Below are 18,234 nucleotides of genomic sequence, written 5' to 3'. Positions count from 1 at the left end.
TTATTTGATGCTCTAGAAATAACCCAAAACAAATTTCGAAGGTGTACCCTAGGGAAAGTTTTCCTGAAATTCGCATATACATGTCTTACATAAAATCGACTCTTTGCATTAGGCCACTAAGTTTGCGAGGCATGTATTATTCTATTTTGCCTATCACTCATGAAAGTGATAGGCAAGACATCCTCCATGAATTCTTTCAACATCCCTAGAAAATAACCTCAACAATCATTGTTTTCTACTTCACAAACATAGATTGCCAATGGGAATATCCCACTATTCGCATCAATTGCTACAACAGACAACATGACTCTCTCAAAATGCCCCTTCAGATGGCATCTATCAACCTCTATGAAACAACGACAACCCTCTAAAAAGCCTTTCTTCTGTGCAGCAAAACTTAGAAAAAAGCTATGAAAACGCGGTGTCGAGGGAATTTCATCCCTAATTACCTTTAGGGCAGCTTTTGATCCTGCATTGGTCATCAACATAATATGACAATATTTAAACAGCCAGTTATACGACTCTGCATGCTCATTTGCTGACAAACCAGTGACAATTTTCTTAGCCCTATACAATTTTCTATGATTTATTCGTAAAAAATGCTCCTGATCCAATTGAGCAACTAGAGGCTTAATGCTACTCCCTTGTTGTGACCTTATAAACCTGTCAAATTTATCTACTATCCATGATGCACTCGCATCTGGGTTATCATGAACCCTTAGGCAAGTGTGCGTATGCTCATACTAACGTATTTGATAAGAATGACTATCTACCATAAGAGTTGCATAGAGATGGAACGAGTAGCTTTCAGATCTATACATAACTTTTATTCTTCTCTTCTCATTGCATATTTTTTTGGTAACAAACTCACGATCGATCGTGTAATCTTTGAGCACACGTCTGAAATGGTCAACACTCTTGAAAACATGTCTAACCTCAAAATAAATCTTCACATCTGTACCTTTCTTAAAAGTCGTTCCCCTCATATGCCTAGCTAATCTGCTAGCACCATAATCTTCTTCCTCATCACTTTCCCCATCACCATTGTTAGATTCATAATTAAGTCCCCGTGTCTCTTCATCATCCTCAACATATTCATCTTCATGCGATGCATCACTCCAATGAAAGTCATCATCATGTTGGGTAAATACTTCATCCTCATCAGAACTTTCAGGTAAGCTTGTTGTTATAGGTACTGTGAAGGTGTTGGGTGAGTTAGGATCTGTTGGTTGGGTGTTGGGTTGACTGTCTGGAGGTAATAGAGGTGGAAAAGATCTACTCTATACTAGAATAAATTCAATATACATTTGAATAATTTGTTGACCTACTTTATAATACTCTTCAAAGACATATATCATGTCCTCATCATTGTCAATTATGTAATTATACTCTCCATTAGCTGATCTAGTTTCTACTTTTATCTGTTCACCAGGATAAAGTTGCACCTCCTCATTTTCATTTGCAATACAGTGTTTCATATCCTTGATGAACACAATTAAGCTATACTCTTCTAGATCAACATTTCTTATTTCAGATGGTATGCCACAAGCTCAAATTTAATAGTGAACAACTTTATAGAACTCATCCTAACATAACAAAGAATTAGTTAAAACAATAACAATTAATTTGAGAATGAAGGTGGACTGATTTTGCTTAACAATTAGAACAATGAAAGTGGTCTCTCAGCTTATGTAACAATGATGCAACTTATCCAATCACACAGAAGAATATCACAGAAGAAACATGGCATGACAGTATGCAACATTAGAAGATGATCAACATGTATGCAATATTATAGAAGAATATCACTCATGCAGAGGCATTCAAAACAACAAGCAAATGGGTAATCCATTGATAGAGAGTATGCTACATTATTTCTGAATCATTGTTGCAACTTGCAACACTGTTACACAACCTTGTTACATCAGAGAGAAATAAGGTTTTAGCAAACTTTCTCTTTCGTGCCAGTAGCATTGCATTATCGGGTTTCCCAACTTATGTAACAATGATGCATCTTATCTAATGATACAACAACACCCTCATACACAAAAACATGACATAGCAGTATGCAACATTAGGAGATGATCAACATGTTACCAATATCATAGAAGAATATCACTCATACAGAGGCACTCAAAATAGCAAGCAAATGGGTAATCCATTGATAGAGAGTATGTTACATTATTGCTGAGTCATTGTTGCAACTTGCAACACTGTTACACAACCTTGTTACACTAGAGAGAAATAAAGTTTTAGCAAACTTTCTTTTTAACGCCAATAGCACTGCACTCTCGAGTTTCCTAGCTTATGTAACAATGATGCATTTTACCCAATGACACAACAACACTCCTCATACATAGAAACATGACATGACAGTATGCAACACTAGAAGATGATCAACATGTATGCAATATCACATAAGAATATCACTCATGCAGAAGCACTCAAAATAGCAAGCAAATGGGTAATCCATTGACAGAGAGTATGCTACATTATTGCTGAATCATTGTTGCAACTTGCAATACTATTACAAAACCTTGTTACACTAGAGAGAAATAAGGTTTTAGCAAACCTTTTCTTTCGCGTCAGTAGCACTGTACTCTCGAGTTTTCCAGCTTATGTAACAATGATGCATCTTACCCAATGACACAACAATAACACTCCTCATACACAGAAACATGGTATAGCAGTATGCAATACTAGGAGATGATCAACATGTTACCAATATCACAGATGAATACTTAAAAACAGTATGTTACATTATGAAACAAAAACTGATCATGCCCTAACTCATACACAGAAACTGATACATAATACTTAAAAACAAAAACTGATCATGTCTTAACTCATACACAGAAATTGAACATAATACTTAAAAACAGAAACTGATCATGCCCTAACTCATACACAGAAATTGAACATATAACTCATACATAGAACTCAACGTAACCGAAAATACTCATACACAAGCCCAACAAAAGCAGTTAATACTCATACACATAATTGAATGCCCACCAAAATATAACTCAACCCTAAATGATATGTTAACAGTACACATGCAAAACCCCTACGTTAATTTTTTTTTTACACTCAAATATACATATAATGCATAACCCTAACATTACAAAGACCATTATAACACCCAAATACCCTAAAAAACCAAAATCTGTTACAAACTTTAGCTTCATAATATTCACACACAGAACTGAAAACTCATGAAAATAGAAATCATACACAGAAACTTACGTAAACAGTGCACATGCAAAACCCCCACGTTAATTTTTTTTTTTGCCTTGCCCTAAAATATACATATAATGCTAACCCTAACATAACACAAACTATAATAGTGCCCAAAATATACATATAATGCTAACTCTAACATTACACAGACTATTATAGTACTCGACAACATCGATATACAAGGTATCCGAAAGACTAAACCTCAACGACACAAAATATTTTCTGAAGGCCTCATTTAGAGCACACTTTCTCGTTGTTGCTGTTTAACTCACCACAAAAAGCCACTATGCTTGTCGTTGGAATTGTTGGTGATCAACGAAGCTGTACCCAGCCAAACAGGTTGTACCTTCTCATCTTCGTTGGTACTACACTACTTCGTCCACCCTTGGTAACATCGAACGATGTCTTGTCGTGGTCGTCTTTGTCGTCACCGTTAAAGGTTTACCGTTGATCACACTGGAGTACAATAAAACAAGGCAGCCGAAAGACTAACGCGAATGGAATGTCGAACGAAAGAATGAAGGCTAAAGGGTGTTGCCTTGGTTTTGTTCAAATTTGAATTCTGACGTTGGCTGAACAGGTGTTGCTCGTTCGTTGGTGAAAGAGAAAAATCTTTTTTCAAATTGGAGTGAAATGACACAACGACCGCTCACGTGTCGCATGTTTATTCGTTCACTTTCCCTAGACTAATCCATTGTCGTCGATTTGTGCCCCAAAAATTCCTACCGTTGATTTCAAAATAATCATACTGTATTTAATACCGATTGCAGCACGTCCTTTGAGCGTACAATATTCGGCGGCTGATTCATTTTATGTGCGTTCGATTTTGTCCTGTTTTCGACAGGTGTCTTCCTTACGTACTGCCACGCCAACCACAAAGATTTGAAAACCGTGAATCGCCGAATAATCATTCTGCCTGGAAAATGACAACGCCACGTGTCAGCTGTCTATGCGTTGCGTGTGCACGCGTCCCCTACAGTATTAAATGTTGCAGATTTTTTTTTTTAAAGATCGTTTATATTGATTTTAAAATGGATAACCAGATTTGCCATATTACCTTTTTTCCTAACAGAAAGTGTTAAAGTTAACCGCTGGTGGGTGGACTTTTGGTATTTTCATAGTTAAAGGGTGGATATTTGAGAAAACGGCAAACCTTGGGTGGGACATAGTTGTTTGGCCAAATGATTACCATAATCAAGGTATTATAGTCAATTAGATACCTTAAATTAATCCAGTTCCCTTTGCAAGATTTGACTAAACATGCGGCTCCTGGATAAATCTACTTTCGTGGTAACTTAACCGATGCTACTCATGATGTGCTATAATTCTAATTCCTTTGCGAGGAGATAATTTCGCCGTGATTTGAAAGTCGTTGGGAGTAGTTGGCTTGGCACCTACGTAATTCAGTATTTCATCTAATTCTTGCAAAGCCCACCACTTTCCAGGGCAAATTACTTTTTTTTTTTTTTAATGTGATCTTATTGTTTATATATATTTTTAAATATTTTTTATATTATTTGTGTTTTAATTAAAAATAAAAATATTTTTATTATAAAAATTTAATAAAAATATTAAAATTATATTTATAATCTTTTTAACACATAAATAGATGAGGTATCTGAATTATAATAAAATTATGTGTATAAATAGATATATAAATAAAATGATTTTGATTATGTGGTTTTAAATTTAATAATCAGAGTAGACCGGTTGATTAAACTGATCGAACAATAAAGCAGTGACTTAAGCTTAAGTGGCTTTTAGTGCAAAATTTCTGAAAAAAATTTCCAGCACACGAAACCCAGGTTACCAAGCAACCCTAAACAACTAAACCCATTCACATTCTTCAGAAAATTGAAGAACGATACGCATTGGGTTTTATTTCAGAAATAAAATTCAAATAAGAGTTTGGCACTTACCAAAAAAAAAAATTAAGAGATTGATGTGAGGAGAAGGGAGACCCAGTTTCACACCACAGGTGGCCTGGGCACTGCAATTTGTTGACCAAATGAAATTACCCTAAAATTCAATGCAAATGCAATTTCTGGATCACCAGCTGTACCCAGCACCTTCCGATTTCGATCGTTTCATCACAGATATTTTTTTTTCAGGCTTCCAAGACGAGACTCTGTGCGATATGAACGTTGAATAAAGAAAATGGTAAGGGCTTAGACGGCTCTGCTTTTACGGGCTCCGCTCCATTTCAGCTGATGAAGATTTTGCTGGAGTCACAACGCCCTGGTCCGTGCGATTAATTGCCGATTTAATATATTTTTTTTACTCCTATTATTTTAGGTGAATTAGGTAAGGCTTCACAATTTTTATTTTTTCACAAAATTAAAATTTTCATTTTTAAGATTTATAGATTTCCCTAAATAAGAAAAATAAAAATGGATGTGTAAACTGCTTGCTAATTGATCTACTTAACCGAAATTGTTTACATAAGAGAAATGACACCGTTTTATATTAGTAAAACGGCACCGTTTGATTAAAAAAATAGCTTCATCATAAAAAAATGCATATTTGCATTAAAATCTAAAACGATATTTTCACAAATGTAATGCATCTTCTTAACTATGCCCAACCTAAGACGTAATGAAGAACATAAACCAGTGCCAAGCATAAAGGATAAAGCATGTACGCAAGTAAACAAGTCCAAAGGGGGAAAGTGGTACGAAAACTGGCAAAGCCACCCACCAGAATGCATACAACAGCAATAGCCAACACTTCTGCTGAATAATCCCAACTCAATCCTCTAATGTAGACGATAGCTAAGAAAACTGATAGATAAATCACATTATCCGTTAACACAGTTGTGTATAACTGCAGCAGACAACATCAGGAAAGCAAAATAATATAAGACCCTTTAATTACCTCAAGTTGCATATGGAAAAATAGATAGAAATGAGTAACAAACTTCGATAAATGTTGATGAGGCGGTTCTCCTCCTCTTCTGGCTGGCATAAATGAGCAATTGTACCATACACTAAACTTAGTTGCCATAGGTAGTGCAATGAATGAAACAAAGAATGGAGGGACACTTGTTGCATTGGAAAAGTTAGTGATAGCATCCACTAGAGGATGAACGAATGCAGCAGCAATAATGGTTCCAAAAAACAACTTTGATACTGCTTTCAAGTAGATCAACTGCGGGTTTTTAACAACGTTGAAATTTTCCTCTTCCTCTCCCAACAAATCATGCTTCCTCTTTGTTTTCTGAACATGATAGGCAATATGTCACAATGTTATAGCAATAAGCCATCCTGGACCTAGATGCAGGGTTATATTGTGCAACCTTACCTCGTAAAAGTCACATATAAGTTTTGCTGACTCAGAACCAGGATCACCACATCTATTTCCTCGAAGTACTTCATTGAGCCATTTTTCTATAGCTTTGATGAATTCATCTGAATCAATTTGATTGTCCAGATTTGTCTCATGTCTTTTAGTAACTTGTCAGCAGCATTATCCTTATCCAAGTTTATCTCGTCAAACTTAATTCCCATGATCAGTGCTTTGAATTCACTGACTGAAAGTTGTCCATCTTTGTTCTCATCAATCGAATCAAACAGTCTGTCATAAGAAGTCAGTGCTAACAAGAATATATTATGAGTGGCAGGAATTATTAATTGAAAAAAACATTTATCTTATTCTATTGTCATGGGAGAAAAGTGAATGGGTAAGGGGATCAGTTTTTGAGTTAAAAAAAAAAAAAAGATTTTTTAAAACTTCTTTGTTGGGTTTTCCTCTATCATTCAAGAGCCTTCCCACAGCATGCCGACTCGGATGTTTCATAATTCTTGATGTCACACGCCTGTGCCATGCATAAGCAATACGCCGCCTCTGAATCCAGGGCTGAGAGACCTAAATGACATGAATGAAAGGGAAGTCGAGCATCAGTAAATACATAGAAAATTTGTTAAAAGCAGTATCCAGCAAAATAGAAAAAAGGTTAAAGATAGAGGAAAGATCTTACTAGCTATGTATATGGAAGATACCAAACCATCTTAATATACCATTCAAGACACTAGCATTTAACACTAAGGTCAGAAACAATGCTGCTAAATAGGGTTTTAAAAGGAACAACTACTGATAAGGCAATGAAAGAAGAAAATGTCCTCCAGCTATCAACATGTTGACGCCTTCATAACTCATTTCTCCTAGATCAAGAAAAACAGATTCTCAAGATTTGTATTTACACCACGGAAGAAAGCTTCACTTATATGGCCTTTTAAGATGAGATTCGCTTGATTAATTTAATCTTTCTAACAAGTTATTACAAGAACCAAATAATATATCCTCACAGAATTTTCACCATGTCAACAAAAAGATTGGTGTGCCACAATATCATTAGTGCTTACATGAGATGGACTCGTGGAATTTGCCACAGGTATCAAAGAATTCACAGGATGCTATAATTGTTGCATAAAAGAATGGTTACCTGATAAAGGCAATAAGCAATGAACATCAATACAGATACAATTAGAGCAATCAAAACAGCTAAGTTTCTTCCTGAAGTTGAATGAAGTATCTGTGGTATTTGAACAACAATAAATGGGATGACAGATATAGCCATTATCCTTGCAGTATAGCAAGTCTAAATATCCGTACTAACACCGGTTTCTGCAATCAAAGAGAATTTCTTTTTTCAATTTAGAAAATCGTCAATGGAATTTAATAAAAAAATCTCCACACTTAAAATAAAGCAGCAGGCATAGTTATATTAAGTCTGATTTCCCCATGAAAATTGAAACTAACTCACCCTAAGCACCATGACCACCATTACCGGTCCTTACTCTCTGAACCTATATAGAGTAAGAGGGTTTTACAGCCATTGGGACCTAGTTTCTTTCCTTGAAAAAATAACTATCGTCTCTTGTTGCTTAAATCAAATGTACATGAAGATATAGTCAATGTAATGTTTCAGTCCAAAATGCGTGTACATAGGATCTATCTTGCTCATGAAAATTAAATTAATTTTAAGCAACTATCATTCAATTTCTGCGTTATAAATAGATGTGGCTTTTCCTATACAGATACAGATTAAATTCCAAATTCATCTGTTTTTTCTAGGTGCATGTTCATCAGCCACTCCACAAATCCTCATAAATAGCTATAACGCACTGATTATGTCTTAAATTTCATCTCTCTTTCCACTCCCTACCCCATCCTTCTCTTCCACTCTGTAGCTACTGCATTGCAGGCTCATAGCTTCTACAACATAAAGGGTTTCTATAATTTTAATAGAAACCCTTAGACTAGACCAAACTTTGAGGTAAGTCTTCTACAAATAAGAAATATAATTCAAACATGCTACTGCCTTGGCATATTCCAAGTTAACTGCTTAATCCAAACTAGATCAGTTATTCAGTCCATCAGTAAAAGACAATTCTGAGTAGACTTGCATACCAGTTAAGCTATGTCCTTTTGTATTTTGACCATCTTTAGCAACTGAATGCTCAATGTCACATTTTCCAACTACAATACAGGATCCCCATATTACAGTAAGAAGCATGACAGTTGATCCAGCCAGCAATCCCATTCCCACCGAGACCTGACTTTGAGCAGATTCCTTAGTTCAAGAAAGTCCAGACACTGTAAAAAACAAGAGAATTAATCAGATGCAATCAACACATCAATCACCAGGTAAAAATGCAATATTTGAAAAGAATAATATTAAAAAGGGCACCTACAATACTTGAGCTGGCTAGTAATCCCAGTCCTACTGATATCTGACGTTGAGATATTTCCTTTTTTTCAGAGTCCAGAAGCTGTAACAAGCAAGAGAATTGATCATATGGAATCAAAAGATTAATCATAATTTTTTTTTTTTTGAGATTTCTCAGCTAAATATGCACTAACATTCCACATCAAATATTTCTACTACTTGATGCCATGTACAAAGTCTAACGTATCCTTATCAGTATTAAAAAGGAGGAGGTTGACATTGAAGTTCAATTTTTTGAGTTTCCAGACGGGTGTATATGTTAATTACCCTATATATGTATATATGAATAACATTGTATGCATAAACGATGATATGTCATTATGTGATTGAGTGTTATTTTGTCTCTATTTTAAAATCACTCAATTACATGAAAGACATGTCATTGTTTGTATATAAAATTGTACACATTGTTTATATATATAGTTTTTATGTTATGATGTTTTAGTAATGATAAATTGTGAAATAATTTTATATTGCTAACTTAGTATTACAATAAATATACATTTATTTTTTTTGTTCAATTGCACCATAAATATTTTTTATTTCATCACATTTTTCATATATTTAAATGAAATAATTAAAGAAAAGAGAGTTCAAAGTCTTGTACTGCTGGAGGTTGACCACCACTCTCTCAAGAGTTTGCACCATAAATCTCAGAACAAAGGAAAAGGTTACAAAAATCTCGCTCTTGTTAAGACCGCTAACAAAGGAGAAGAAGAGGGTAATAAATTTAGACACTTGGAAATTTAGTAAAAAAATCTAGGAGTATACTTGCTAAGATGATAATTGTTGATGAGCAACCATTTTCATTGGTACAAATACAAGATTTTAGAGTTTATATTAAAGCAATGCAACCATTATGGAATCGTATTTGGTGGTTCATGGTGGCTACAAATTGCATGAAGATTTTCATGAGTGAGAAGTTAATGCAGAAAGTTGAGATACTATTTGGGTACTTAATAAATGTGCTAGAACTTATGTTTGAATTTTATAAGCAAGTTTCTTCAAGTATGCAAATATAAGAAGATGAAGCTTCGAGTTCCTCTCAAGCCTTGGTTGTTATTGATTAGTCTAGTGTTGCTAGTTGTGAAGATAACAAATTTGTGTGTCGCATGGATCCTCACCGACCTTATATCGGTCGACAATTCGTCCTTGTTCAGGAGATAAGAAGGTAGAGATTGGCCAACTCCTGTCATTGAAGAAGTGGCAAGGGAGAAATTGCAAATCCTAAGGGAGAAATAGTTATTTTTCAAACTTTGGGTGAGAGAAAGATGAGGGAAAAATTGTTAGTTTTTAAACTTGGGAGGAAAAATGTGATAAATTTATAATTTTTTTTCAAATATTTTTATTAAATGATGATTTTAGTTCTAAAAATAACAGTAAAATTTAACAGAAAAATAGATATTTAGATTTTCAATAGTTAACGGATGGAAAATTGAGTTTGTACCAAACCCTGGATGGAAAATAGTCATTTGGCTATAAAACTATATACATAAATTTATATACAAATAATGATATATTACCATGTGATTGAATAATTTTAAATTAAATATAAAACAATAGTATATCATATGATAACATGTTATTATTTATACATAAATTTGTAAATATTATTTGTTTATCATGTTTAATTTTGAAAGTTGATCATGTTTAGTCTTCTATAATGTATCATATTTTCCTTTTAATTTTTTTTTTTTAAGTTATGACTTAGACCAAAAAAAAAGTGTGATTCCTATGTTTTCAATAGCCTCACACCTGATCAGGACCATAAAACTCAAAATAGAGGATAAAATTACAAAAATCTAACTATTAATCATAAAGGAATAAAATTATATATAAATAATAAATACAAATTTATTAAATTTTATATCAATTTTAAATTTAAAATAAAATAATATTTAATAATACCATTATTTATACAGGAATATGTACGCGTCATTCTCAAGCACAATACCACTCAGCACAAAATCCAAACAGGTTAGTCAAGCAAGAGATTTTACCAATTATGGTGCTGGGAAACACGTCAAGCTTGGGAAGAACAATTTTTCCAAAACGGCTGGGACCAAGAATCTTCAACATCTCACTCCCGTCAAAAACACACTTGGATGCCACGAAAATGAGGTATCCATAAACGATAAGAAAAAACAAGTTCCCCAATGCCGATGTTGAGCAGGGCATGAAGCCGTACGTCTGTTTACAGAGAAGCTCCGCCTCAAGGTATTGGGAATCACGGCTAGGGCTGACCCCACTAGCGGCGGCTGCAGTGGAGAGAGGAGAGAACGATAGGAAGAGAAGGGAGAGGTGAAGCCTGTTGATGGCAGCCATCTTAGTTGACTTGTGCGAATTCTAAGGGCTGAAGGCCAACTTGTGCTTCTCGATATTTTGTCATAAAGGACAGATTAGATTATTATTTTACTACAAAAATCTTCTCTTTTGAGAATAAAATTATGTATATAAATAAATTGTATAAATTTATCTATATAAATTATAATGAAAACTTATAATTAAGTTTTTTCTCTTACTTCAAAATCACTAAATAAGATATTATCATATCAATTTATATAAATAATTTTATATAATTTTTTTAGTCAAAGGACTTATTCTAATATAAAGATTACTGTTTTCTCAAGTTTCCACAATCAATTTTAAAAATTTTTACTCACTCATAGACCATTAAAATTACTCGAATCTATTAATTTTAAAATTTTATATTATTTTCTCCCAAACTCTAACAAATAATAATTTCTCCTTTTGGAGAAGTTTTAAAAAATTACATTTTCCTCCTTGAGTTTATATTTCCATATCTGGCCACTCCTTTAGGCACCATCTCTGGCGATCTCTTTCTCTCGATGGTTCCTCTTTCTATGATAGTCTCCCTTAACGTCTTTCCTCTCTCCAGTGATATCCGACACTTGTCTAGGAAGACAAAGAAAACAAGTGGTTCAGAAAGAAGAAGACAAGCCGTTTGGGAAGAATAAGACTACTCCTCTTCTTTTGGGAAGATAAATTTATCTTCCTAGACAAGAGTTGCATGTTGTTGGAGGGAGGAGAGATGGTAAGGGAGACTGCCAAAGGAAGAGAAACTGTTAGGAGAGAGAGATCAGTGATAATGACACTAGAGAGACTAGTCGGTTATTAAAGTTAAACCCAGGGGGAAATGTGATTTTTTAAAACTTGCTCAAAGGGATAAATTGTTATTTTTTAAGATTTAAAAGGGAAAATAAAATAAATTTTTAATTTATTTTAATATTACAAGTAAAATGAAGATTTTGCTGTTAAAACTAACAGACTTAATAACTTGTGAGTAAGTAAAAAAACTATTTAAAATTAAATAGTGAAAACTTGAGAAAATAGCCATCCCCTAGACCATTTATTTATAGATATAGTACATAATGATGATAATGTGGACGGGTGAAAAACCTCTTCTACTAACAACAATGATAGCTTCCAACGGAGATTGGTAATGTTGACTCGTTAAATATAAATGTATTTTGAGTTTTGACTATTTTTTTTCAATATGTTATCATATGAAGTGTGTTAAAGGGTTAAGAGTGGGGTCGTCCACTCTGATAGAGATTAGCCGGGCCCAAAAAACTCTTCATATGCTACCCGTCGAAGTCATTCAATACCATCCGGTCTGACTTTCAAATCTGTTCCTAACATTTTAGTGTCATTCCAACAAAAACTTATCAAATGGGAAAGTTTTGTATATTAACTTTATATACAAATAACGATATATTATTATATAATTAGATAATTAAAAATTAAAAATAAAATAATATTCAATCACATAGTGATATATCACGTCATTATATCTAATGATTTCATACCTATTATACTGTATCATATGTGTGGGTGAACAATTGCATACCTATGTGGACAGAGGAGGAAAAGGTATGTTCAATTTAGCTTTCATCTTGTTTCTTAATAAAAATTATATCTTGTACTTCAGTAACCTGAAAAGTTTTGTAATGAGTTCTATTAGCTTTAGTCTGAAATTTATGTTTATTCTATTTAGACTGAGAGATCTAACAAGTAGTTTGGTTCAATTTGGTTAAAATTTAGTATAGATGGTTGGCATGAAGAGGTCACATCCCTTTCCTCTAGACAATCCACCAGGCATCTCATCTTTCCACTGCAAATTTCCTCCAATTGTTCATCCAAGAATCAGCCGATCAGATGACTCAGCTTCTTGTGGCAGTGCTGGTCAAACACTCAATTTTGAAACTTTTGGCACACTTTCCAGGTTAGCTTGACTTTGTTTCTAGATTGGGCCCTTATCTTTTTGTCGTAATAAATGTTGATTGCTTCCAAACTTGCCAGAGAAGGCTTTTCATGCTCAACTTTCATGTTGGAGCCTAATAATTCAAAGAAAAGCATCAGAGAAAATGGACTTTTTCTCACATTAGCTCCTCCCACAACAATTTCAATGTCTCCAGGTTCAAAATTAAGGCACTCTCGACCTTATCTAGCTTTCCATAGCACTGAATTCTCTGATTTTGAATCACTACCGTATCAAGTGAATCTAACTTAAAACAAGAGCCCATTTACATTCTACTAATTTCACTTCTTTTCTAATTAAATTGAACTTAACTTTCTTGTTTCTTATATCATTTGTGAAAAAAGACCAAGCCGCAGGCAGAGTGAATAATTGTAACAATGGTGAAGTAGGCGGAAGTGTTGATCTCAATTTGAAGGTATAAATGTTTCCAACCTGTATCCATTTCTTTGGTAGGCCACTTTGTCATTTCTTTGGTAGGCCACTTCTGCAATTCCATTTCTAGCCGATATTTCATCTCCAAATTTGGGGTTTAGGCCCTCTTCATCATCAAATCAAAATATTGAAACTTTGAATTCCAACAATGTTCCATTGACAAATCCCGTAGGGTTGTCAACTGTTTCACTTCAAGGCCACCAAAATGTTCAAAAATTGTGGGAATCTTATGAGTTTAACCTTGAAAAAGAGAGTTCTGGGGTTAATCCAGGATCAACTTTTTGCTCAACTTTGAATCATTTGTCTCATGAATCAATTCCCATGTGGCCTCTCCCTAGTTTGATGGAAAGAGCACAACAATTCCAGCATCATCCTTCTTTAGTGGTATGCCATTCAAAGAGTTTTCTTCATTTTTTAAGTCATCTTTATTGAGTTTATTTAAATTTTTGTTATGTGTTATTGTTTAATTTCTTGATAAATCTAACTTGTATAGGTGAATGAATCATCAGCAACTTCATCATCATCTGCACTAAATTTTCAGATGGAGCCCCCTTCAAACCAAAGCTATTATGGCAATTATATACCTATGTGGACAGAGGAGGAAAAGGTATGTTCGGTTTAGCTTCCATCTTTTTTCTTAAAAACACTAGATCTTGTACTTGAGTAACCTGAAAGTTCTGTAATGAGTTCTAGTAAATTTAGTCTTAAATTTATGTTTATTCTATTTAGACTGTGAGATCTAACAAGTAGATTGGTTTAATTTGGTTAAAATTTAGTATAGATGGTCGGCATGAAGAGGTCATATCCCTTTCCTCTGGACAATCCACCAGGCATTTCATCTTTCCACTGCAAATTTCCTCCAATTCTTCAGCCCAGAACCAGCCGATCAGATGACTCAGCTTCTTGTGGCAGTGGTGGTCACACACTCAATTTTGAACCTGTTGGCACACTTTCCAGGTTAGCTTGACTTTGTTTCTAGATTGGTTCCTTAACGTTTTTGTGGTAATAAATGTTGATTGCTTATTTAGTTGTTTCCAAACTTGCCAGAGGAGGTTCTTCATGCTCAACTTTCATGTTGGAGCCTAATAATTCAAAGAAAAGCATCAAAGAAAATGGACTTTTTCTGACATTAGCTCCTCCCACAACAATTTCAATGTCTCAAGGTTCAAAATTAAGGCACTCTCAACCTCATCTGGCTTGCCATAGCACTGAATTCTCTGATTTTGAATCACTACCTTATCAAGTGAGTCTAACTTAAAACAAGAACCCATTTACATTCTACTAATTTCACTTCTTTTCTAATTAAATTGAACCTAACTTTCTTGTTTCTTTATACCATTTGTGAAAAGGGAAATGTTGAAGATCCAATTCTTTGGCCAGAACTCAGCGGACCAAGTCATCAGCAACCTTACTACAGCTTCTTCCCACAAGCAGTGGCAAAAAAAGACCAAGCCATAGGCAGAGTGAATAATTGTAACAATGGTGAAGCAGGCGGAAGTGTTGAACTCAATTTGAGGCTATAAATGTTTCTAACCTGTATCCATTTCTTTGGTAGGCCACTTTGTCATCTCTCTGAGATCATACCAAGTAAGACTTGTTTTCCTTTTTTCTAAAACAATTTGACAAATGGGATGGCATGGAAATTTTATAAATTTGCTTATGCAAGCTTGTGTGTGAAAGTAAAAAACCAAATCTTGGCCATGTGAGGGCAGAGAGAAGAGAAAGATAGGGAGATGTAGATTGGTTTGTTTTGATGTTGAAATTTGATGAAAGCTAAGTTTGGTCGGTTATGTAAAGTGGGTTTGTTTATATTTTTGGTGTTGGTTATTGGTTGGTGACAATGAGAGTTTGTGGGGATGTTTATATATGCTTTTGTCTTCTCTTTGTTTTGGTGGGGTATCTAAATCTGACCCTTCATTATAGTTATGATGGAAGTAGAAGGCCTCCATTGAATATGAGTAGATAAGAGAGAAAAAGTGGGAAAGTATCACAGAAAAAAAATGTTTATTTGGGTTGCAGAAATCCTGTTGAATAACTGTGAAATCATGCAATTTTTGTGTTGTTTTCATCTTTCAACTAAATCCCCTAGTTATCAGTCATTAGATATCAATCAAAAACCCATATGGAGAAGTACAGAAGGAATAAACCACAATTTATGAATAAACAATGTTATGTGTGTACATTTTTAAGTGCATAATCGGGTTTAATTCAAAATTACTCAATTATTTATGACACATTATCTGTATACTTAGTTGTGTACTAAAAAATGTGTATACAAAGCTATGACCAGCCAAAAGCATAATCAAGAGCATAAACCAGTGCCAAGGGATAAAGGGCATTTGCAATTGAAGATTCCCAGAGAGGGAAGACTGGGAAACTCCCAAAAGCACCCATCAAAATGCAAACATAAGTCCCATGTCAATCCTCTGAGATAGACAAGAGCTAAGAAAACTGATAGGCATAGGACATTATTCATTGCCACTGCTCCATACAACTGCATAGGAAAAACCTGGAAATGGGAAAAAACTATAATGGCATTTACAGCAATACAAAACTAGTTTCTTCATGAACTAGTTAAATCATGTAAAGGCTAAAACTCTTGCAATAGCTGAATGCGTAATGTTTTATGTCTAATTAACAAGTTTGTAGCAAAAATGGCATGTGGAAATTGAGAGAAATGAGAAACAAACCTTGGAAAATGTTAATGACGCAGTTCTAATCTTCTTACCCTCGGCAAAAAATGCTTGTTGATACTGCTTCACTTGAGTTGGTTGCCAAAGGCAATGCAATAAGTGAGATGAAGAATGAGGGTATAGCTGTTGCATCTGAAAAGTTGTCAACGGCATCTAAAAGAGGGTCAGCAAAGCCTATAACAATCAATAAGCGCTCAAAGGTAGCTTGGATGGTAAAATATGTCGAATCCCAAAGGTTTTGGATTGAAACTCATTGACATCATATTAAAATCAAAATTATAATTTATCCAATGTAGTAATTATACGATCAGTTACTAAACTTAAAGTTTCACTTATTTAATGTGGTTGGATTGTCTTCAAAAAGATTTCTCATCAGTAAAATAAAAACAAAAGAAAAAAAGTTGAGGGTGTGCAAAATTATCTGAAAACCGAATCGAATCGGTTCCCAAATTAAATAAATAATAAAAATATTTAATGTAAAAATTTCATGACAAAAAAAAGTGTACTCTTGCCGCAAATTCATTTTCATTCCTCATTACTAATACCACTCAGAAAAAATAATTTATTACCAAAAAAAATAGTCTCTTTAAAGTTCTATTTCATAAGATTTTCAGTAATCACATTAATATTAGCAAACCTAAGATTGTAATAGAAAATGCATATTCTAGTATGGTAAAATATGATGATTAGATTGATAGATTAGTTCCATTTTTATTCTCCAATCTTTTCACATTTATATGACCTACAATTTAGTTTGCATTTAAGAGGATGTCAAAAATCAACATAGTCATCCCTTCTACAAGCATAGCCGACGAAAACAAAAATACAATTATTTGCTTAAAAATCAACTAGCTTCAATTGGCAAAGTAATTATAGATTGAAGTCTAAATGTTCATAATGAAATATGGTTATAATTGTAATATTAATTTAAAATCGGTTCAAAATTAGGTAATCGAAAATTCTGTTCGGTTTGCAAATCCGGTTAATTAGTTTGTTTAACCGAATTTGCACACCCCTAAGAAAAAGCATCAGCACTGCTTTAATGGAGGTCCATTTGGGGATTTCAGGAGAACCAGGATCACCATATCTATTTCCTCCATGTACTTCGTTGAGCCAATTTTCTATACTCCTGGTGAATTCACCAAAATCAATTTGATTGTCATTAGATATATTACAATCTCTCAGTAATTTGTCAGCGCTTTTGATTCACTAACTGAGTTTTTCATCTTTATTCTCATCAATCCAATTTTGAGGCATTAATTGGGTCAAACCGGTCCGAAACCCAACATAAAAAGGCTTGCCCTGCTACTATAGTGGGCCGGATGTATAGACTGTTCAAACCAAGCCAGATTGTTAATGATTTAAAAAAATAATAAATTTGAGAGGTAGAAGCCTAAAATTAACTGGTCAACCCTCCAGTCAGACCCACTTCTGTGAGACCCGAACCAACCCTACGTATATAAGATTAGAATGGAAGCCTCATGATCTCATCAGATCAGTTCAGTGTGTATGATCTGTTATTGTACAGGTCTTAAACCTAACCCAGTGGGCTACGCCGGCGTCGATTCACCCCACTGCAGCCTCTAATCCAATTATACAATCTGTCTGTTAAGAAATCCGTGTAAATAGGGGTATTTGATTTGAGTTTTTTAAAATTATCTTGATAATTTATTTTTTATTTTTTTATTTGATTTATCATTAATAAAATATTATAGTAATTTTTCATTATCAATGCTGACTTAAGAGATAATATATGTGATAATCTGATTACTACTTTCTCCTTAGGTGTTTAAAGATTATCGAGGTAATCTTGATTTTATTATAATTATATTATTATTTATTAATTTTTGAGACAAAAA

The 18,234-nt window shown here is 34.0% G+C and overlaps 1 protein-coding gene and 2 pseudogenes across 1 annotated transcript; 1 reads left to right on the top strand and 2 right to left on the bottom strand.

The window, feature by feature from the left end:
- Positions 1 to 5,814: 5,814 nt before the first annotated feature.
- Positions 5,815 to 6,746, bottom strand: LOC123206153 (annotated as a pseudogene).
- Positions 6,727 to 11,293, bottom strand: LOC123206152 (annotated as a pseudogene).
- Positions 11,294 to 14,566: 3,273 nt separating this feature from the next.
- LOC123206147 lies at positions 14,567 to 15,474 on the top strand. Its single transcript, XM_044623279.1, has 3 exons — positions 14,567 to 14,639; positions 14,711 to 14,925; positions 15,032 to 15,474. Exons 1-3 carry the CDS (start codon positions 14,573 to 14,575, stop codon positions 15,203 to 15,205), a joined length of 456 nt encoding a protein of 151 aa, XP_044479214.1. The 5' UTR covers positions 14,567 to 14,572; the 3' UTR covers positions 15,206 to 15,474.
- Positions 15,475 to 18,234: the final 2,760 nt, after the last annotated feature.

Source organism: Mangifera indica, unplaced genomic scaffold, assembly GCF_011075055.1.
Source record: "Mangifera indica cultivar Alphonso unplaced genomic scaffold, CATAS_Mindica_2.1 Un_0026, whole genome shotgun sequence".
NCBI lineage: Eukaryota > Viridiplantae > Streptophyta > Magnoliopsida > Sapindales > Anacardiaceae > Mangifera > Mangifera indica.
Note: the sequence above shows the minus strand (reverse complement) of the source record. Positions and strands in the feature narration are given on the sequence as shown.